Here is a 24,246-nt window from a genome sequence, read left to right on the forward strand (position 1 = left end):
GCCTAAATTGTAACGTGTCTCGTCACACTGCAACAAAACAGAGCTGTATCTGATTTGGACTTCGGACGAAAGTGGCCCGAATCAGAATCAAAAAGAGTTTGTGCTGTTCACACTACCATGTAAATTACAGATGTGAGTCATGATGTGACTGAGCAAAAGAAATGTGATTTGTGACACTTCTCCTGTCTGCAGTGTGACCGTAGTCTTAAACACTTAATGTCTACATTTTGACAGTAATTTCCTTCCTGCTTGGCAAGAAGTGTCTGCTTGAATATATTTTTTGGTCCTCTTCCCCCCCCTTGTAAGCAACTCACAGACTAAAACAAAGCATAAATCACTGTAAACCATAATGGTAGCATACAGCACTTCAGGCTGTGAACTCCTTAAACATCAGTTAAGTTGAAAGGTAGTGGAGGAGTTAATGTTTCGGAACTGTAACGGCTCTATTAAGATTGGACTGAAATGATACACGCCTGCAGTTTGTGGCTTATCAGTGTCTGTAATATATTTATTGTGTGCAATAATACTTAAGGAAGAAAAAAGTTTGAATGATAAAGGTTGTGAAGTGTTCGGGGATGTTTTTGTAAAAGCTGCTGTTTAGCAACGTATGAAGGCATAATTCCTTAACAAGCTGGTGTGTGTCAGAAAGAGCAGATAAGGATCAAATTCAACTCCAGGCTTGTCTTCACGACATCGACCTGTTATCCATCATAGTTTACTACAATATAATGGATGATTATTATATGACTAATCTTCCATTGGTCCAGGCCAGACAGAAACACTTACTCTTACATGATAACATCGACTGCTATTGGGCCATCACTCATCTTCTGTGCCACAATTAGCAGCCATTTTTCAACTTAGTCTATTTTACTGCAGCGCAATGTAATGCAGCCTCCTAACCCAACCAGCCACCAGGGTCACAGAGAGAGAGCACAACTAAAATGATGAGACCGAAGTCCAAGATCAACCCATCAGCTTTCTTCTGCGGCATAATGAGCAGCCGTATATTTTATCCATCACAATTTATGGCGCAGTAAACTACCTCAACCTCTGAAACCGTGCTAGCTGGGTCATACAGAGGCTGAGGACAGGCAAACACACCAGCTCTGTCTGGATATCCCGATTCCCCCCACAGGCTAGATCAAACGGTGATCTACACCTCTCCCATGTGGTATGTATTTGACATGGGTTGGGGGGTGGGGGTGTTAGCTCCGCGCTGGTCCCCTCCACTGTCCCAGACTCAGGGCTAAATCATGTAGGCAGACACATCCGACCTGCCCCATCTGGGCCTGCTTATCTCTCTCTTTCTGGAGCCAAGGCGAGCCGTCAATCAGAGCCTTCAGCCGCTGATACAGACAGAAATGTCTGAGCTGAGATGCTGAGATGTGAAGACAAAACTGGGGTGCGTTATGGGGGATGGATGGCGAGGGGATTTCTTTACATCTCAAAGATGAAATGTGTCGGGTTTGACAGTGTGGGCAATATAGGTCACTAAACCATAAAGAGAGGGCCTCTGCGGTGTGTCATGTATGCGGTGCACGGTACAGAAATACAGTAGGCCTAGCTGGCATGTCTCCAGGCACACTAAAGTACTGTAAGTGTCAGAGTGGGAGAGAAAGAGGGAGACAGGGGGAGTAAGAGTGGGAGATATAGCAGCGGTTTAAGTTTTAGACAGTGTTCAGTGTTCGCATTCTTCTACAGTGAGTGTTTGTGCTTCACCAGGTGCCTGGAATGCATCTGGACAAACAGGCAATATTTCACTCATATGGTCCTTTGTGTTGCTGAAGACTGCACATTTAAGTCAGCAAAGAAAGCTGGAGACTAACAAATGTTAACTCAAGGCCTCCCTAAAACAATACCACTCTCTGTACGGCTGAAGAATTCCCCAACAGCCCCTCATTACATTGTTCTGAATTTATATTTCCCAGCGGTGCAGTTCGCAGACACATTCGAATACCGAACAAAAGGGAATATCTTGCATTTCTTTCAGATTATACTGCCCTGCCTCGAGGTAGCTAAACATTCATTAGTCACTGAATTAGACTCAATCAGTCCCACATAATAGTGTGATCAGCAACAGTAACGGCCCAGGAATGTCGGTGTTATCATTAAAAGTGCATTTCACTCCGATGACTGACGCTCTGATTAACAACTCCACAGGGTGTGTTTATCCTTTTTCCCGTACTGCTTGAATTTTTTTTCTAAATCCAGAAATAGCATCATGCTTTTAACTCATTGCATATCTAATTTCTTCCATTTACATTTAAACATTTCCTTCCCCACAACAGTTTATGACGCAGGAAAAAATAGATAAATATTCTTGAGTCACCAGTATTATATTACAGAAAAGCAGCCAAAAATAGGACGCGCATAGTTTGAAACATTTAACTAAACGTTATTTATCTCATAATAAATTAGAGAATTGGAATAGAGGGGTTGAATGAGATATATATTTAAATCTTTATGAAGTATGATCAGATGGAAATTAGGGAAGAGGGCAGAGTGAATCTAGCTATTTTCTCTCTGTCAGACTCAATTTTCTTCCAAGTTTTCATCTTCCTGTATTCTTCCACCCCAGTTACAAACACTGCAAAAGGCAGCTGTATGTGAAAAAGAGAGAGAAAGATGGAGAGAAAGAGAGCGAGAAAATGAAAAAGAGTAAGAGAAGAGGACAGAAATAGTTGAGGGTGTGTAGGCCCGGCTCTGACCACTGGCATGCATGAGGAAGCAGCCTCCATTCCACAGGCCAGCGGATGGTTAAGAGACACTACAGAGCGCACAGCTCGGCAGCCCACATGCAAGTCCCGCTGGCCTTCCCCACCCTCGGCTATTCTGGGCCTCTCTGCCACTGTGGTGGCTTTCACTCAGCAACCACACAAATAAAGCCAGAGAGAGAAAAACATGAGAAATTGAAGCTTCAGGCGAAGAGAGGAGGAGATGCATTGTTTACTGTTTGTCTTGTTTTTTTATTACATCTTGCCATCATATGGTTTGTGAGCTGATTTATGGGACTGCGGCATCACCAAAACAAAGACATCCGCCTGCAGTTTACAATATGTTGGCCATAGCATCACCAGCAATCATGTTTAAAGGATAAATCTAGTTTATTATGACTTGGGTCTTCTTTTTACAGCTTTAGCTATCAGTTATGATAACATCACACACACCAAAGTAAGTGATTGCTACAGGGAAAGTGCAACGGGGCTGAGTGGTCAGATGATCAGACAACCACACGGTTATTATAGTTAACTAACACTAAACTAAAAACTAAAACTAGGTGTTAAAGCATTTTAGTTAACTGATATAAAAACTAAAACTAGACATTGGAAAAAGAATCATTGTGTACTTACAAAACTAAATGGACAGAAAATGTTTGAATCAATTTGGTCTAATTTGAGAGTTAATGTGTTTGTATTATAATATCTACTCAGATAAATGAATCCCATATTATAATAAAAAAACAAAAACTAACATTGAATGAGGAAATTACTAATCATTAATCAATGTGAGTTATCGAAAGTGGGGTAAGAGTGTCTCTGAAACTGCAGTAAGTGAGCATCATGGATGTATTATGGGAACTGAATACCATGTTCCAAGATGGCACACCATTAATTCACATTAAAGTATCTAATCATACTCTGGTGTGCATGTTTTAGAACAATCCACCAATGCCACTATATGAGACATTTACATTTTATTAGACAGAATGAGTCAAATTCGCCAAAATCACCAAAAGTCAGAAGTGAACTCTGATCCATCACCATCACCATCATCATCATCATCATCATCATCATAGATAGAGTTTGTTTTCTTACTGCAGCTGGTTGGGGATGCTTTGTAATATGAATAAACAAGGATAGTCAAGGGCATGTGACCTTTGAAAGTCAGTATCAAGCAGCTGACTTCTTCTGATGTTTCAAAAGTACTACACACTATGAATAGCAATTAGTAAATCACCGCCCCAGCGCTGCTTCTGCTTTCATGCTTTCTGTATCCTTTGTTATAAAGCATCACACAAAGGCGGATTCAAGTTTTTCTGTAGGCCAGTGTGTAATGATACCAGATGTATATCGTGTTTGTGAACACACGCCACCATCTTTGTGAACAACCAAAAGCCAAAACAACAAGTTTACATACCTTGGAAGTTCTGTCTCGTGCTGTGCACTTAGATGATGAAGTTGACATCAGTATTGTCACGGCCTTTCGTCTATACGTATGACAAAGGACTGGCATCGAGCAGGATACACAACGGATGTATTACCAACTCTTCTTCTTGAAGCCTGGACAGTCTACCAGCGCCATGCCAGGAAATTGAACTGTTTCCACCGGAGCTGTCTGAGGAAACTGCTGAGGATCAAGTGGCAGGACAGAATCCCTGACAGCGCTTCAAAGATACCCTGAAAGCCTCCTTTGTTTAAGAGTTTCAAATTTGACTTAAAAAGCTGGTAACCAGGAAGGTTCAGTCCTCTGTGAGAGCAGGTGAAGCTCCTGTGCCACGTTGAAGAAGCAGCAGTGCAAATCTGCCAATAAAGGACTTAAACCTCAGAGCTGCACTGTCTCGCTGTGCCACAGAGAATTTCAGACTCAGATTGGTCAATTCAGCCATCTGCACTCTCACCAAACCCCCACATAATGATACGAGCCATAGCAACCATCAACCATGAACTATGACTATAACAAAATTTACCCCAGACAAAATGGATTTATTCTGTTTATTCTGCCATTTCTGCACCAGAATGTAGCCCTCATGTTTTCTTCTAGCGACATTTACTATCTCACATTTTAGAAATAACACAGAGATCTCCTCATTTCCCCGATAGGCCTCACTGGCCTCAGACAATACAAGCCTGTGCTGGTGTCACGGACAATAAACTATCTTCTCAACCTCCTACTGAACTTTCTGAAGCTGGGTGACACTCACCCCTCTGCAGTTTGCATCATGATAATGACTTCACCTTTTTCTGTTCTGATCAGCTCTGCTTACAGCCAACTACACAATAACTGACCTTCTGAACCGCACCTGCATTTCCCATCAGGATAGAAGAGATATTTCACAACTGACTGATGATAGATGGCATAATAGAGATTAATTCTGTGACATCTTATGTGAGAAGGGATGGCCATGCACACTCTTAGGTCTGTTTCTCCTTTTACTAGTGAATTCACTTTTATATGCTGCACCCTCGCCTTTCTCCCCTTTGAACAATCATTAAACATTGATCAAAAGAAAATGAAGAAAGAACCAACTAATTCAGTTTCTCTTTGAAGCTGATGGATGTCCTACAACAGTGTCTCCTGGGGCTACCGCAGACGTCAAATTACTTGTTTCTCTCTCGTTGTGTTTCATTTCAGGGATCTTGGTTATAAGGTGCAGCAACTGTTTGAGAGCACCCAGACAAACACTTTGATCCACGGCAGACTGAAATATCTCAGCAAATATTGATATTGATATTAAACTTTTGTACAGACATTCATAGTTCACAGAATCTTAATGCCTTTTGACTTTTCCTCTAGCACAAGGCTCTCAAATTGGCATTTGGTATTGTCATCTCATAAGAATATATAAAAATATATAAAAAATGCAAACATCAGTTTCTATACATCTTTATATCATTATTTTATATCTTATTTGTTGTTTGCAGCCGAAAAACAACTGAAGCTGCTCCCTTCTTATCACATGTTTGCACACATTTAAAAATATAATTGTGTTTTTATTGTAATTGTATATGAGGGGGTAGATTAAATTGATATCAAAAAACAACAAAAATATGAAAATATAATAATAATCTTGTGGGCCGGATTATATCATATTTTTGACATCAAGGTGCGGGTCAGAGGGAGCAGGATAGAGGGCTAGAAACGGCCCCCGCGCCTGCAGTTTGAGGCCCCTGCTCCAGCACTATTATAACATCAAAATGTTAGCATGATGGCGTTAGCATTTTGCACCACTGTGCCTAAGTACAGCCTCTTCCACTAGCATGCTTCAGCTTGTTTTATCGACATCTGACTGTTTTATTTAAAATACTGAGGCTCTATATACATTATATGTCAGAGCTATGCTGGTTCTACTTATTTTAATGAACAGATTTGACAAAAAAAGACGATATAAACTCATGTTTGGGACATATGTGGAGTCTTTTTTTCTAATTATCTAATGATCATGTTCTGGTCTACCTGAGGAGAGCAGACAAAATGTAACAACCCAGATAGATGTGACTCAGGGTTTCCTCACACTCGCATACACAGACTGGGTAATGTGTCTCGAGCTGTCGACATAAAGCGCAGACTGTGTTTAAAAACAGATTATCTTGATCTTTGACTTATTCCACCCCGAACCACAAAGAGCTGTTGTGTCTTGGTCAGTGCAGACTGGTGATGAAACTCATCCGGTCACAGTACAGAATCTGCTGAGGATGACAGTGAGCAAGATCTCGGCTTAGAAGCCAACCTGTGCTCCTCACACACACCTCATCCCCTCAGGAGGATCTCAATACTAGTTCTTTAGGCGCCACCTGGTGGCTGTCTTCTACCTGCACCTCATTATACGCGATCACTTGATTATACTACATTAATGCTGGAGTCATTATGGGTCATATGTATTCACCTCAGTAAGAGAATTACAAATACTGACTTTAGTTCAAGCTACATTTTGTACACTTTATAACTCTTAGAAGAGATAAACAATTTAAGCTTGTGTGTTTACTTTGCAGAGGGAGAGGACAGGGAGGGTTGATCAAAGTTCAAGGCCAGGAATGTGTTATTTTTCAACCTTTGTTCAACAACAATTTGTTCTTATTCCATCTTTAAGGGCGAAAAAAAAAGGTTAATTTTTATTCTTCTCTCAAAAAAATCGGCCACATTTGTTGGTGATGTGTGAAGCGATGTGTATCTGCTCTGGGAGGAATGCATGATGTCTGATGGCATGACTGATTGTGTTCCAGAGTCACTGCAGAGGAGGACGGAAAGGAAGGAAGAAGTCATTAGACCGCAGAGTCCAAAGTCACAGAGAGGTCTCTGATGTAATCTTTTTTCCCAGCATTCATCACTTTTTAGGGAGTAAAAAACATTTTGTCACAACCTTTAATTACTCTAGCTACTATAGGTTGCAGCAATTCACATCAAATCATACTAATACTATAACTAGCACTCTACTACGTGCACAAATGTTCAGGCTTTAAAATTGGTTCACCCAAAACAGGTTTATAAAGGTTTCATTTTTCATGCAATGTACTATATAACGTATATTATAACGCTTGCCACACCACTTTTCTAGCTTTTAGTTCTTATAATTTGCTCAAATTATGTTTTCTTTTCAAAACGAATCTCATCAATATAAACTTGAGAGGAAAGAGCATTATTTTATAAGTATGCACTTCCCCATACTGTACACACATATCTGCAGTGCTGTTAAATTCAAAAAGGAAACAAAAGAACCTGACAAACACAATGAGTTAGACACCTGGGTGTGACCGCTACTGTAAGTGATGTAACCAGCAAGACGCTGATTTTATCGACAATGTATGGTACTGATACCACTTAAGTATTTTAAGACAGATTACAGTGCAGGACCATGTCTGAAAGCTATCTAACAGCATATGTGCATGCACATGTTGCAGCTTAAAGAGATAAAAAAATTTAAAGTCTGCAAACATTAGGATGTTGTAATATGACTGTGGGAATGACTACATGGTTATAGTAGCCATTCTTGTTTCGGGATATTCTTTTTGTCTCACACACCAGGGTGCAGTGACTGTCAGACAGGGGAAACAGGATTTTAATAAGTTAGGTGAGGTGGATGTGCATCTGTGTGTGTGTGTGTGTGTGTGTGTGTGTGTGTGTGTGTGTGTGTGTGTGTGTGTGTGCTTTACAATGAGAGAGAGCACGCATTAATGAGTTGTATTCACACAATCTAGTTCTCATTCAGCCTCTTTTTCTATGAAAAAAGCACTTTAAAGTGGAAAAACAACACACAACAGTGGGAACTTCACTTGTGTCAACTTGGATTACCAATGAATTACCAATGGTAACACACCACCTCTGCTGATACTTGAGCTGCTGCAGACGTGCACCGAGAGAGACAAATGCAGTGCCAGATTCTCCACACTAGAAGGCCATTGTTACAGTCCTTTAAAGTCCTCCATAAAGCCAGCATGACCTGATTTAAACAGTATAGATATATGTGGAGTAATACACCACACATACATAATACACACAGGTCATCTGCTGGTGACACAAACAAATAATGAGAATGAAAAAAAAATATTTTCTTACAACGAATTAAAACAAAAATAAATTAGAACTTTTTATTGATTTCTTCTGTTGTTATTTTTGCAGTTTTGTTCTTGGTTTCATTGTATACTTCTATCATATAGTTATGTCTTTTATTTTTTATGTTTGAATTGTTTAGCCTCTTTTTTTGTTTTATTGATACTGTGTGATTTTAAATAGTTGTTTTTCCACCACTTTCTGGAATAAAGAATAAAGTCTTAAAGGCATAGATCATCTAGTGATAATGAAAATATTGAAGCGAAAAAAGTTGGAAGTGGAATGAACCTAAAGTTAAATTCTGACAAACAAGGATCCAACCAACCAATAACATGGCCGGAAAAGAAATGCATCCATTGTTTATGTTATTAGTTCCACTTTTATTGAAATGGAAAGTCGAGTGATAAACTGATGAAATTGTAGTCAGTATACATGCAATTAATTTATGCATCTTCTGGTTGGCATGACAGAAAATGTTTGAGAACCACTGTGGTAGACGGCAGTACACCAAACAGGGATCACTTTATGAAACTCCAACTTATGGCCATATTTAATGAAAGGAATAACTAACAGGTTTAAGGTTGGTCAGTTGTTGGTAACACCAGTTGAGCTCCACGATGGAGAGTTGCAGCTTAAAGTCTAGCCTGTGACCAGGAGTTAAGATCAAGTTAAGCTACCCTACAGCAATTGAGTTTCAGGCCATTCCAGCAACTGTCAGTAAAACTGGTTTCTGGAGGGGAAGAAGCATTTCCTGAATGTCAGTTCAATAGATCCATTTACCTCTCACTTCTCAGGTATGCCCTCAGGAGACTGAGCATTCGTCTCTGCGGCCAGGCCTGTATATATAAATACATTTTCACTTATCAATCACAATTTTAAAGGATTGTATCAGTGAATCAGAAAATCTGCTACAAATTGCTGCAATTTCTAAGCAAAATACACAAATCAGAGTTGCAAATTCCATAAAAACTGTCAAGGTTTTTCAATTTGATTCAGATTTCTGTTACAGTTTTTGTTTCCTTGGTTGCACACCAAGACACAGTAACTAGCTGAGCCTCTTGGCAGGCCTGAGGATAGGCACACTGAGTGCTTGCAGCTGAGATAGACATCAGTAAAGCGTAAGCCTATGAGTTGGACTTCCCCAATTCCTCACCAAGAGCTCTATAGCTGAGTGACAATGTGCCTTCTGTTACACAGCACTTGCAACTGATACAGAAGTTAGTTTTCCTCCCACTGCGTCTCATGCACACAAGCAGAAAAACGCTCCTGCAGTACTGACAGGGAACAACTGGTTCTTTACACTCTGTGGTCTGTCTGTAGAGTTCTGATAGTCATGCCTTATTTTACTCTGATTCTTCTCCCATGTATTGTTTGACAACTGTAATGGGCTTATTCATGTGCACAAAGGCAAATCTGAGGCAGCTTTTCTTTCTCCCCCTGTGGTATAAGAGCTTGGGCTGATGTGTGGTGGGTGCATGAAACAACAGTGTTGACACTATCTGCTTATCTGCTGGCTTTGACCTGATGGGAGCAAGGCCATGGCTGGATGCGCCTCCCTTATCGCCATATCTACGTCTGCGGGGGCCAACCCAGAACCGCTGGCCAAGCTTTTTTTTTTCCACCGCCATGCCTCCGGGTTTCAGGTGGGCTTTTTGTTCCCCGTGCAGGCAGAATGCAGGCTGTGGGCTAAGGAACAATACTGTGTTCAGAGAGCAGGGAAGAAACTGCACGTAGCGATGTTCACATCATATTATGCAAGGGAACTCCCTGTTACCTCTGTTTCCAAGAAAGTATGGCTCTCTACCTCTCTATAGGCTGAAAGAAACAACCATCTAGAGAGACCATGTAGCTCTGCCAAATCAAATAAACAAGGTCATCCCAGAAAGAGACCATTTGTTTGTTCTTTTGTCAGATGAAAAACGTTAATCACAAACTTTATGTGCAGATGAACAACACAAGCATCAGACAAAAAATATTATATCAATAAAAATATGGCGCTATTGCAAAACATTAAGTAAATTGCGAGTTAACCTCTCTGACTGGCAGCGGTTTGACGTGTGTAACACTTGAATAAAACCCAGTAAGGACTACAGGTCCAAGGTTGATGTGATACTACGTGTGTTAAGTAACTTTTTAAATCCCGGTTCACATTCTGTCCAAGTTCACTGCAGAGACACACAGACACCAGGTAGGTCTTTCTTTGAGCTTCTTATTATATAATAAAGATTGGAAGCAGCAGGTTTATAGTAGTATAATAGTTTATAATAAGCAAGATCATAATATATTGATATTTATTATAGACAGAAGTGGGTATTTGTGCAACACATACAAATAAGACTGGAAACATTCAATCAGAAATTAAGTATGTAAAGTATCTTATAGTAATGGATTAATCCCTTTAAAGGCAGTTAATGTCATCGGTCCATACAACAGGTTTTATGTAACACACTCTTTACACTGCTGTAGCTGCTGGGTTGAACTTTGCTCACTGATTACTCACTCACATGTTGTGACGCTAAGGTTGATGAAATACAACTCTGATGCAAAAGACCAAAAAAGGGGTAAAATGTGCTCATAGATTTAATCTATATTACTAAAACCTTAGAACATGTCAACATATAGAGACTAAATGTTAGATAACAAGGTAATTAACAACCAGCGCAATATAAACTCTTGATGTGTGCAATAATTAAATGTTTAGAGCCAATTAAATATTCTGAGATTTAATGATCTGCAATCAACTTTTAATCACAGTAATAAGATGGGATTTATTAGTTGTTATAGAGCATAAGTCTGCATATACTGCAAGTGTACGTAGGTCAGGTGAGGGAAACGTCCTGTGGAACATGTGCAAACAGTAGTTGTACTGTGAACACAACAGTGATGAATGTAACTAAAAAGGTCGACTCATACAGGAAACACAAGCTCAAAAACTAGCTTTTCAAGATGGGTTAGACTTTAATCTAGACTTTCTGGCTTCAGGGAAAGAAGAAAGAAGGGAAACACTGCGATGTTACTCATAACAGACGATCAATTCAGATTGCAGGTAAAAGTAGAAGCAAGGTCTTCATTCTCCTGTGGTAGACAAAAGAAAACAATGTGGCATTAATAGTAAAAGTTTTACAATAAAATCCTGAAATATTCTAAAACAAAGCGTCTTCAAAATGTAATGAGACCTTCTAAATTCCAAGAACAAGGGCCTGAATGTTAATTAATTAATTTTCTATATATTCATTCAGTATCAAGTGGAAAGGAAGAGGTAACTATGAATGAGCCAGACAAAAGGCAGGCAGACCACACCTAACGGGAATCTCTTTTTCTTTTGACATGTATCAGTTGGGATTAAAGGGGGAGGGGGGCAAACAATGGAAACATGCAAACTCCACACACACAACACCTGTGAGGCAACAGTGAAGAGCAGGGGCGGATCTATAGAAATATTCATTGGGTGGCCAGAGGGTGGTATGGAGACTTTAAAGGGTGGCACACAATAATTCTAACTGGAGGCGAGTACAACAAATAAAACATACATACAGGTAATGCAAATAAACCCAGACAGATACGATAGATATGGAATTTATGCCAATAAAAGTTTCATGAATTAACTGATATCAATGGATCTGAGTGATGGCCAGTTGACTGGAGATTACCAGTTACAGTAAAGAGTGCTGAAAGGGACAAAGTGGATGGCAGTATTGTCGATACTGAGAAGTTTAAGAAGACTTTTGCAGGCAAACGTGTAGCCTGAGTGAACCAGAGTGGGTAAATGATGCTATATTTTGATAGAGGAAATCGATTCTTTCTTTGACTGTCGATGTGTGTTTGAAAGCAGAATAAACTACCCAGATACCCTGGTATGTGTAGTCCTGACGCGTCCAAGGAGGAGATTTTGTGAAGATATTTGAACTCAAAAACATTACATTATTAAGGCACATAAGTAAAGCATTGAACACTTTCACATTCTACACTGTTTTATCTCCAAATCATAAGATATTTTCCCCAAATACATGTATTTTTTCATTGAACTTAAGTTTATCACTTAGTCAAAAATGTGGCCATAAAAGATCCTCATTTTTTAACACATTATTTTTTGTAATTAATCTAAATTAATGTGTTAAATGTGGCACCAGTTGACACCCATTGGGTGTGGCATTTGGGGTGGCCAGGCATTTCCATTTACCCGCCTCCCTTCTAGATCCGCCCCTGGTGATGACATGAGCTCCCCAAGGTCGGAGGTCGTGATGAGATCAACGTATATGAAAGATTTGAATGTGAATGATAAATCGATTTATCTGAGTCAAACTTTGTGTAATTTCAGTAATGTTAACTGCGAGGGTTGAGGCGTGTGAAACCCGGAACCTTTCATTGCGGCGCTTGAGCTCACACACGGCGTGTTTTGACGGTTACACCAGCGAGCTGTCAAGCCAACAGAAGTGCCTCTGTCCTCACCTGTGCAGTAAGCTCTCTAAAACCCTCAATTTCGACTCAATTCACACAGAAAATGTTACCGTAACGTGTCGTTGTGGTGGCTTGTCGTTGAAAGTGAACATTTTAACGAGTTACAACCGTTTAACTTTAAAGAGGAACTTTGTTTTTCCACTGTTAGCCGGAACGGGTTTCGGTGACCCCGGTTCTGCTAGCAGCACGACATTGTCATTAACAGCTAATTAACGCAGTGAATCTTAATTGTGCACATATGAAGTGAACATATCAGACAATACTAGCTCAGTGTGTGTTTATAGAGCTGTTGGTACTCTGCTCACTGATTAGTGTTGATCCAATTAGTCATTCTTAAGTTAGTGAGTAGTAAACAAGCAGCAGGGACACACAACCAAGAAGTATGAGGGTTTAAAGAGCAGCACAAACAACCTTCAGGGCAAACTGATGTAAATATGTTCTGGGAGGACACACACACACAATGTCCAAACACAGATAAGAGAGGAGTGTTTTCTTTTAAAGCCACACCTCGCTGCGTCCTTCACATTCTTTATAAACCCTTTTCTTCAGATATCAGTGGACACGCATTGGGTTCATATTGACACAGAAACAACACCATACAATACATGGACAACAACGTAGAGGTATAAAACACATACAGGCATTTGTCCCAATGTTTCCAAAGACAACATTGGGACTTTGTTTTAGGTTAAGGTCGTCACGATTACAGTTTTTCACTCACCTGGTGCTTTTTACCTCACTGTAACTGTGAGTACAGGAGGCTCTAAAAAGGGACGTTTCTTTACACATATCAAATGTGCGTGTCAGGATTTTGGCTTGTGCACTGTAGGTAAATGTAAAACCAACATTTGCAGATCATAAGTAAAACCCAGAAGATGTACTTAATGTGTATTAATATCGAGGTGTCAGCTTACTATGAGTTATATGTTAATATAATATACATATATCTGTTAGGTTTGATCATATATCGTCATTTATCAAGCATAAAATGTCAAATATTTGCTTGTTCTGGCTTCTCAACTGTTGGGTTTTCATTGCTTTATCATTATAAGCTGATGTATCTTTGGGTTTTGTACCGTTGGTAAGTCGTTATTTTGGGCTCTGGAACGTTATGATGGGTATTTTTAACTATTTTAGCTATTTAACTACTATGTGACAGTTTATAGACTAAATCATTTTTTTGTCGTAACCCCCTGATTTTCTTATGTCCACAATGCAATTTCAGCTGAATGTTTATGAAATCAGTAGATTAAAACTGTCTGTTTCTGTCCGTCCTCTGCAGGCCTGCATGATGGCCCAGGCAGACAGCAAGGTGCTGGTTCTGGGAGCGTTGGCTGGAGTGGCCGGCATCAGTTTGGCTGTGGTTTGTTACCAGGGCTTTAGGTCAAGACGGAGAGGCTCGTGTCCGGGGTTGTACCTCAACCGCACTAATGAACAGAGGACTGGCGTCATGTTGGTCGATAGTCCAGGTCTGCCGAGGGGTCAGGCTGAGGTGCTGGAGCGCCTCGAGGCCCTGATCCAGTGCGTGTCCGAGCTGAAGGATGAGATGAAGTCGTTGAAGAATGCTCTGCCGATGCTGCCGGACCATATCAGGGAGGAGCTGGGGGGGCAAAATGAGGCGCGCCGAGCCAGCCTGCTCCACAGGACCACACCAACACGAAGGAAAAGGGCTGCGGGGACCCTCGTAGGGGCCAGAGCTGGAGGTCGGAGCTCAGAGGAAGCAGAGAGCGAGGGAGGGTGAGTATTATAAAACTCTATGAAAATTCAATATTACAGTTTTATATCAAATTATACATTTCTCAAACGATGTATCCTCACCCTCAGATTCTACGGTAGTAATCAAAATCAAATCAAAATATAGTAGTCCCACCCCTGTTTCCCTCACAATTACACATACATTTATACACACACAGATTAACCCAAAATATTCACTTTAATTGTTAAACTGAATTCACGCACTGTCCCTGGCTGACTACTGAACCAAACATTAATTTAACACACACGGCAGACTTGGACCTTTGATAACAGCCAGTATTTTGGATCGTTGCTCCCATGATAATTATTAATTTGCCAGATCAGCTTGTGCTAAAAGTGCAGTATCCTCATCACATTTACCGTCTATTTGTATAGTAATCACATTATTTACCTGAATATATTTGTATTAGTCCCAACCCTACATAATCCCTGTAGGAAACCCATAATGCATCTGCATAAGGGTCTTTCTCTGGCTGATACACATTAATGTCACAAAAACAGTCCCATAGTAAGAAGATCTTAAATATATATTAGAACTAAACAGGGCTTTACTGCAGGAGCATTTCACTTGGATACACAAGTGAAAAGACACAGATTCACAGAGTCCCTGTGCTAAACTTAAACTTCTGTTGTCTGGTTAAAGTTCCTTCTGCAAGCTGGTGTCAGTACTCAGCCAAAGGGATAAACCTCCACTCTGTAACTACACAACTACAAGTTAGTAGTTTGTAGTTCCCACAACACAGACAGAGTGATACGTCTTCTCTAGTTGACGTCTGCCATTCCAAGAGTCACGTTATTCAAATGAAACTTCAGGTTATCAGCTTAATTGTTCTGAATCAGTCAGTATGACTTCACTTCTGTCTTATCTCATTTCAAGTTGTAGCTACATGTTGTGGACATTAATCAAAACATGTGTGTTAGGTTGATTTCTCCACTCACTGCAAGTAAGTATCTGCAGTGGCTGCCTATAACTCAGGACTTTGAAATGAATGAACCAATAAATCAATCAGGCTGCGTCTTGCACTTTTATCCCTTACGGACTAGGATGATAAGGTTGTCACAGAAGTGGATTTGTGGTGCATGAACTGTAGGCATTCCCCTGAATTCAAACAAAAGAGAGCAAACATCAAGGGGATTTTTAGGAAGCAGTTGAGGGTGTTTGACAGCCAGTCAGTCAGTCAAAGGAACTTGTTTGATGAGTGTCGGTGAAAGTTGGTTCTTGTTCTACAAAGGCAGATTTTACCAGATGAAAAGGAGTATGTGGTTTTTCTGTGAACGTAGACCAATAAGCTCTTCAGATTTGAACTCGGATCAGTAAGATCAAAGTGTGTAAAGACCCAGGAAACGCACCGTTTCACGTACTTAACATTTTTACTTGAATCAAGTAACTGGTAGCTCACCTGCTAGAGTGCTGCATGTCATCCCCTCTCTCTCCCGCCCACTCCTGTCAATCTGTCCCGATGAAATAAAGCCATAAAAAAGCCTGAAAAAGAAGTTTAAAGTCTGTCCTATCACATATTATACTGACATAGAGATGCTGATATTAAATAAACGCAACTTTAAAAGGTAATCGGACAAAAAACAAGCTTATAATAATTTTGAATCAGTGGCATCAGTACGTACTTTGACCAGCAGACTTCGCTGTTTACAATATTTAGCTGCTGCTCGTGATTTCGCAGCTGAGCAGATTTTTGTGTAAAAGGGTTTTAAAATATCTGTAAATATCGACCTGTGGTATGTAAATTCTATGCATGTATATAAATCTTTCTGCAAATTATCAAACTCTGCATCAGCCACAACATTCTCCTCAATGTAAGCATTTTCAGTAGATAAACACAAGATCGATAGATTAACAGATAAATATCTCAACAGGTGACAAACTGAAATTGATTTAAGGTTAATTTCCACTTTAACAATCTTACCCATTGATCAGTATGTGAATCTAGAAATCTCGGGGCCCTCCTACTTTACCAGTAAAACTTGTTTGCTCATTTTATGGGCTAAATTATAGCTATGACAGAATGTACATTTGCCTGAGGTGCTGCAGAGAACAGCAGACTAATCAAGTACCACATGCCCAGTCATTCACATCCACCCTCAGCCAAAATGCCTTGAACTCGTGCCAACCTTGGATAACATAAACAACAGAAGTGTTTCTTTTGAATGGACTATCATTTTTAAATCTCATCTCATAAAAACAAATATCAACTGTTAAATGATGATGATTAAGCCAAAGCTTTGATGTTCTCAGCAGTCAGGCAGACTGAAGTTTTTCTTGGACGTGATTGAATATATTTTAAACACGCGATTCAGAAATTGAATCTAATCAGAGAATGCAGAGTTTTCATATCGCAGCACACAGAGATCTTTTTGTTTTCCTTAACCCTGATTGACCTGTGCTTCATTTGTGTAGGACCGTGGCTCCCAACCCGGTGGGTCATAAGGCCTTTTTTGATTTTAAGGGGTGTGAGAAAGCTTAAAAAAAAATATATATATATATATCTCAGCATTTCTTTCACTTCTGTAAAGGAAACTAAATGAAACTGTTATTTTTAAAGTTTAGATTATTATTTACTTAACTCTCTCGTCCTGCGAAGAAAGAGCAATGGCTGAGCATCAGGGAGAAGAAAACACTGAATTTGTCAAAGAAAGAGGTAAATTAAGTCTGTATGATTATTAAAAAATATCAACATATCTCTGGTGCAATATTCACAGAAAAAAAAACACCCAAATCGCTTGTTTTACACAAACTTCCTGCAGTTATTGTGTTCCCTATTTGGGTTAATTGTGCAGTGTATCAGCTGTTCTGTACTCTCTGTCATGCATTGAATATATATGTCACTCAGTCAGGGGTGGTCAGTTTACTCAATGATAGAAAACAGGTCCCTGAACGATAAAGGTTGGTAACCACTGGTGTAGGAAGCGTTGTACGTGAAGCGCCAAGAAGACATCATAACACTGAGTGCATCTGCTTTCAAACCCTAACCACACTGTTTTATGGTGTGCAGTGAGCCTTAGATCAGATCTGCACGACTCCTCCCGATCTCTGTTACTGTCCTCGCAATGATTAATCAGTTGCCTCTGAGCCATTTTTTACAACTACAACAACATGAAGTAGGCCAGCCGAACATCCAGTGCACCCTGGGTAATTAATCAGTGTTGTGTTTTACTGTCTGTGTCCTCTAAGAATCTCATTCCACACAAAGGTTGGGCGGAGTCGGGGCGTTTATGTTTTCACCATAAGTCAGCGTCAGTTGTTATATAATCTTTGACATACTTGAGATAATTCAGATGCACCCAGATACGCGTCCATAAACATATATTGTTTGAAAAAGATTACTTCTTTTCCGCCAAAATGTGTGACACAACCAGGTTTTCAGGTCACGTATGTCTGTTGGCATTGGAAGTAGGACAGCTCGCAGACAGGTAATAACACCATATCATATGTGTCTTCTTTCACGATGGATAAACAGTTCAGGTCGACCCACCTCTACTTATGTTACCGTGGCCCTTCTCATTGGCTGGAGGAGCAGATGGAGGTGTGAGACTGCCCTCTAGCACATGAGGTTCACAGGTTTTGAGTGACAGTCGTCGGCTCCATCAAATGCTCTTAATTACAGCCAGCGTTATTATGCTTTAAAAGAAATCACATCAAGCACACACCTCCCGTAATTAAAGAGCCTTTCCTGCCGCTCTGTTATTTGTAAGAGCACAGGGTGTGGGGGGATAGTGGGAATGGTACAGTGAAGAAATTTCAGCCCCTTAGGGAATTTCTAGAGATCCCCCAGAGGAGCCAGTTACACCCCTAATCCTCACTTCCATTTAAAGGGCTCTTTAAGTCTTGTTCGGCTGGCTTGGAAGTGTTTGGAGCACAATATCTCCGCACAATATCCCCATGAGAGCCATGATGCTAAGGGTTGGGTAATAGTTATTGCACGTTTGTTGAAATCTAAAGCCTTAAGAATGCATTTAAGATTAGCAAGATTAGTGTATGTATTGCTTTGTGCTAAATGCAAGTTTGCAAACATCTCAGTTCAACATTTTGCCAAATGAAATAAGAAGAAGTCATGTTTAGCTGTTGCATACCAAGTGGTTTATTACATTAGAGAAAAACACATCTTCAGCTGTGTAGTTTACTGAACTTCTGTAAATAAAGGCTTTAGTGGGGCAGTAGATTTCCAACAGGGGGCATCCTGCAAGTATGAACAGGGCCTTCAACAAATCCTACAGCAAGCTCTGCTTCAGAACATGATAGATGCACATCATGAATAGACAACAGCTTGTGTTTAAACCCTTCTGGAGTTGACTGCTTTAGCAAGCTTAATGGTTTTCTAACATTTGTGTTGAAATGTTTTCTCTAGTTTCATAACTGCAGTTGATTAGTAAAAGAAAATATACAAATTATTATTTTCATGAATCAACTTCGTTCCTCTATGTTTGTCAGATATTTCAAGCGTGACCAGTGTTGGCACATTGTCTGATAATAAGGCGCTCTAGCTCCACCCTGAGTCTGTGTAATGATGCATATTACTTCTGCAGAAATGTTCCCGAGTAACAGAACAATTAGTGTGACATATTGTCTAAATTATGGAGCAGGGTAGTGTCGATCAAAAAAACGGGAGAACGTGTAGACCCAGCCGCTGAAAGGTTGAAAGTTCCAGCTGTTTATTCACTCCTCTTGTGTCACAATGGCTTCCTCATAGCTACCTCTCTGCAGGTAAGGAGACCCATCAATCACCTTGTCTGTGTGCCAAGCTGTCAGAGGCCTCATTTAAAAGTGTCTTGTAGGAACTTGTAATTCCTTGAACAGTTCTGCAGAGTTTATTCACATCACGTCGCTGTAGCTCGAGGACATTACCACTTCTTTTTTCCTTTTCCAAAAAAATAGCATTTATGATATTGGATAGTTGTTGATTTAAGCAGATTTAGGCAGAAGTTTTGTTTAGTGACGGGCAAGCCTGATCAACACACACCAAAATTTTTAGAAAAAGAAAAAGGAGCTCATTGTCTGCTTTGTGATTAAGAGCTTTACTCTAACTTCCCTGTGACGTCATGGTACGTGCCGCTCCGCAGCTGTCCGTATCAAAAACATTCACATCTATAGCCTCAGATTCATACTTCAGTGAAAGGCTTTTTAGTCAAACAAACACATGTATTGAACTGCATACAATGTATACAATTCCCACAGAGCAGACACCTTCAGCTGTCTGATGTATCCCCACTCACCCTGTCGGGGTTTGAGATCTGACCACCCACATCTCCCACTCGTGTCTGCTTTAATGGCCAATACTTTCTATATTAGCAGTGGATCACATGACTACTTACTAGTGATTCTACGTTTTAGAGTTTATAAGCTCATTGTGTTAGCTTCAAGCAGATGTAGTGTTGCCTGGAGAAGTGGTTATACTCTTAATTTATGCCCCAATTTTTATTTTAAAGCATCCCGTCCAGCAAAGGACAAATACTTTTTTGTTATAAACATTAAAAATGGGTGAGTAGTATTTGTACATTGTCACTTAACTTGTGCTGCTTGACTTCAGGGAGTACGAATCATTATGAAATTAACATTATCCACAGAATAGGTGGAGATTTTGCCACCAGTACTGGCCCACAGACTATAGGGTGAGAGAACAACAGAATTATGCATTTTGAGTGGTCCTTATCCCTTACACAAAATTGGATCACTATGTCATGCCGCAGCTGCATGAATAAAATAAACTAGTGTCCTTGGATGCTTGGCTTTCTTGACATATAATATTAATTACTATTATTAGATGATTGAACTTTCCTTTAGATCACTCTCCTTTCTTTCAAATTGCTTTTCTTTCACTCAATCATTTCTTGAGTTTCACTCTCTGTAAGAGAAGCTGTCATCCTGCGTCCTGTTCAGATTTATTTGTGGCCTGTTTTCCTTTTGGCACCATTACAAACCGAACATCACTTGTGTACAAACCCAAGTTTCTAAATTTGTTTCTTCCTCCTGCTATTTTAGAAACAAAGTGTTACAACATCCAAACAGAAGTGCTATTTGTGGCTGAACATGCCACATGAATTATTGCATTCATTACTGACATCTGTCAGTGACAAATTAATGACTGGCAGATTATTTTTCACATGCATTTTCTTTTGTTCTTGTTTTATGAGCCTGTGTTATTTGCCACAACAAAGAGTGGCTTAGTTAGAAACCCAGTGATGCTGTCAGCGAGGTGGTTCAGCAGCTGATCAGTGGGAAAGTGGGAGCTGACATCTAAAGAGTCGATCCCTGCCCAGCCTTTGGGGGGCAGAGAGAATACACAACTGGACTCTCTCCAGTCAGTCAGCTATTGTTGTAGAGCAGCTTTTCATTGGTCCCGTCACCACAGCTACACAGTCCTGAATAAGCTGGGCTGCATGCTCCAAGGCCCGGTGATGTTGGGATGGTAACTGGGGTTTGTTTTGAACGGTGTAACCGCGGAGACTGCCATTGCTAAGCTCTATTGAGAGATCCCTTCAATGCCCCTTGGGGGTCTGTATACTGAACTGATCTCCTCTAGCGAGCACACAGCCTGTTGCAAATGAAGGTTAAAGTTTTGCAGTGTTTAACTTAACACAAAACTTGGAGTGTTACAAGGTTGGACACAGTAGATGTACTGTTTCTTGCTGCTGAATACAAAGTGGAAGATACTGACTTGGTATACTGAGTGTTTCTTATTATTCAGGGGTGCCTGCAGTCATCGGTGTTGAAATAACTCGTAGTATGTCAGAATAGCTTCATCACTGTGTGAGTTAAATGCTGCGTCAGCTAGTAAAATACCACAAACTCACAAGTTACCTGAACCTAAATGGATGTATTTAAATTAGTGCTGCAACAATAATTGAGGAATTGTTTAAGATATATAAGAAAAACAAAATACCAACAACGTGCTGGAACTCATTGTAAACTAAATATCTTTGAGGTTTGGACAGCAATTTGAAGGTCCAGTGTGTAACATTTAGGAGGATCTATTGGCAGAAATGGAATGTTTTCATTAGTGTAAAATCACCTGAATATAGGAATCGTGATGTTTTTGTTCCCTTAAAATGAACCGTTTTTATCTACAGATGTTGCAGGGTGCCTTCCATAGAGTCTGCCATGTTGAACTGCCATGTTTCTACAGTAGCACAGAAGGGACAAACCAAACACTGGATTCAGATAGGGGCATTTAGTAGCCACCGTAGTTTCTCCTTGCTGCTGGGAAGGAGAGGGTGAAGCGGCGGAGTTACGCTCTGAACCTACACTGCTAGACGGCACTAAATCCTACACACGTCCTCCTTTAAAGACGTCACATGGGGCTCTGGGAAACTGGATATTTTTCTCAATTCTCTGATATTCTATTGATAATAAAAATAGTTAGTTGCAGCCATTTAACAAGTTTCTTTACAGTAATATTAAAGCGAGCAACTGCTCACATTTGTGAACCGTAATTGGCAAATGTGGTATTCTTCTACTCCTTTTAATACAAAAAAAAATTAATATCTGAATGAACCAGAGGTGTCAGTGAATGCGAAAATAGCATCCTCTTCCAATAAATCTGCACCATCGATATGACAGCTCTCCAAAAGTGATGCCAAAACATCTTGATTGCCCCCTGGTGGCTGATTGCAGTATAGCTCATAAAGCCTCCATGTTAGCAGATTGGCCAAACAAAAGAAGTGCAAGCAAGTACATTTTAAACAAAGATATAGTTCTTATCACGCTGATTTATGTTCTAGTGTCCATTTTTCTGATAACTTGGGTTTTAATTAATTATTTCAAGCCTTAAAAAGTTGGTTCAATGATCTGCCGCCATAAGTATCAGCTCAGAAAGTCATGGATCATTTCCCTGCTTCTCTGAGTTTTATGGGCTTCCACTGCTGTCAAAAGTTGGTTAATTCTAAATGTTTTATGTATATATGTTGTAGTACTTGTGCACATATGTTTTTTGTCCTCCCTGACAGAATTTGCCTGCAGAAAATAATATCATATTTCTTGTCATGTGTGAGTCATAGAAAGGCCTGCTGGTATATTATGTACCTTGTCGGTGTTGAAATAGTCGTGACAATATTTAGACTTGTTCTTTCAGAGCTCTGCACTGCTAGCAACATTAGGATAATAATGGCTCCTGCACAAACATACGTACACTATATAAACACACAGTAATACAAAAAGATCCTTAGCTTCTTTTTTCTTTCAACTCAAGTGATTCATGAGCCGTGGAATGGCGTGACAGGAATGCGCTGATCACTCAGTACTCTCCAGCTCTACTGAGTAAATAACTGCGGGGAGGGAGGGAAAACGGACTGCTGAATGAATAAAAGGACAAAAGGATGAATGAATTAGGGAATGAATGAATGACACAAGTCCAATAATGTGACTGTCTCGCTACAGTTAAGAGCCAGGTCTGTTTGTTACGAGGCAGTAATATGGTGCAGCCAGACAAAAAAGGAAGACCACAACAGTCAGAGTAAACACAAAAGCACACCCATTCAGATTGTTTTTAAGCTGGGGTGTATTGGCCAATAAATGGTTTGAACCGTGCCTGCAGGTTTTAGGGTTTACTCAGGGGTAAGTGCAGAGAGGGAGTTTGCACAAGGGCTTTGCACACTATCTCAAAATGATGGTATAAAAGCAGATGGAGATTAGAATAAAGATACTGTAAAGTCTAGTTGTTTCTCACGGTTACAGTGATTTCCTACTAAGCTACTGGATTTGAATGAATTACAATCCTGTGGGTCACAGAGATCCCACTTTATATCACTTAATGTCTTAAAATATTCCAACTACTGGCTAATAATGCTTTCATCAAACTCACATCAGTTGGTCTTTAAAAAGGCTATCTTGAACTTGAATCATTTTTTTTTACTTTTGAAACCTTCCTTTCACAAATTGAATTCACAGTAAAACACACACAGTTTTTTTCCCACAGCCTTACTTGGTCTGGTATAACCAGTAGCTTATGGTGGCTAACATTAGCTAATGTTTGCACACTTCAGATAGATATTGCTCTATTGCTGCCAGTGGTGTTGTTGACTTTGTCGGCCATGGTGCGTTTTACTTGACAGTTCCTTTCTTGACTGCAGCTCAGATGCCCTCATTTTACTCCTATAATCACAGCACTCGGGGTTGAAGGTGTGTGTGTTGTGGGGTGGAGTCAGGAAGCAGCCTCAGGCACGAGGCACCTGTTGGGTCCACAGTGTTTCTGTCTGTAGCCCGCTCTGACATATCCTTCCAGAACCATGGCTCGCAGCCCAAAATATTCCCTTAACCACCAATGACGCACATGCAGCCGCTGCCAACACTTAATAGAGGCTTTTCATATTTTCACCCTTGTCTATGTCTTTAATTTTTACCTATACCCTTAATATAGCTCTTTTTTTTTTTTACTGCTCCTTCTTAACTGTTAGCTTAGGGTGTTTGTACATACTTACAGCAGTTGAAAGAGCATCATAAAACATCTAATGTGAGTGTTGCGTGCCTCACCCTGACAAACAAGCTCCCTGTGTTCGTTGAAAAGCCTTCAGGTATCCACGTTAAGACGTCAAGAGTTTCTTTACAGCTAGCATTTATAAACAATTAAGTGACCCACTTATGTAAACAAACCCTTTGCCGTTTGTGTGTAAACAGGCAGTGAAGATTGATCCTTTATAATCAGCACCTGGCACAAAACTGATTGTAAAAATGCTCGTTAAGACAAGGTTTTGATTGATCCGAGAACCTCCTCAGCTGAGGCGTTTTTATTCCACCTCACAAGTAGAAGTGCGAGGCCA

At 40.1% G+C, this 24,246-nt stretch overlaps 1 protein-coding gene across 2 annotated transcripts in view; it reads left to right on the plus strand.

The window, feature by feature from the left end:
- The first annotated feature begins 10,405 nt into the window (after nt 1-10,405).
- The window catches only part of LOC127379365 (regulator of microtubule dynamics protein 2), a 32,211-nt gene continuing 18,370 nt past the window's right edge, over nt 10,406-24,246 (plus strand). Inside the window, exons 1-2 of one of the 2 annotated variants that reach the window (XM_051428871.1) lie at nt 10,406-10,456; nt 14,009-14,463. In XM_051428871.1, the coding sequence (XP_051284831.1) occupies nt 14,015-14,463 (449 nt within the window). In that variant the 5' untranslated portion in view covers nt 10,406-10,456; nt 14,009-14,014. Of the gene's footprint in view, nt 10,457-12,535; nt 12,725-14,008; nt 14,464-24,246 lie in introns of those variants that run through there. The other variant, XM_051428862.1, reaches the window with a different exon arrangement.

This window comes from Dicentrarchus labrax, unplaced genomic scaffold (assembly GCF_905237075.1).
Source record: "Dicentrarchus labrax unplaced genomic scaffold, dlabrax2021, whole genome shotgun sequence".
Classification (NCBI taxonomy): domain Eukaryota; kingdom Metazoa; phylum Chordata; class Actinopteri; family Moronidae; genus Dicentrarchus; species Dicentrarchus labrax.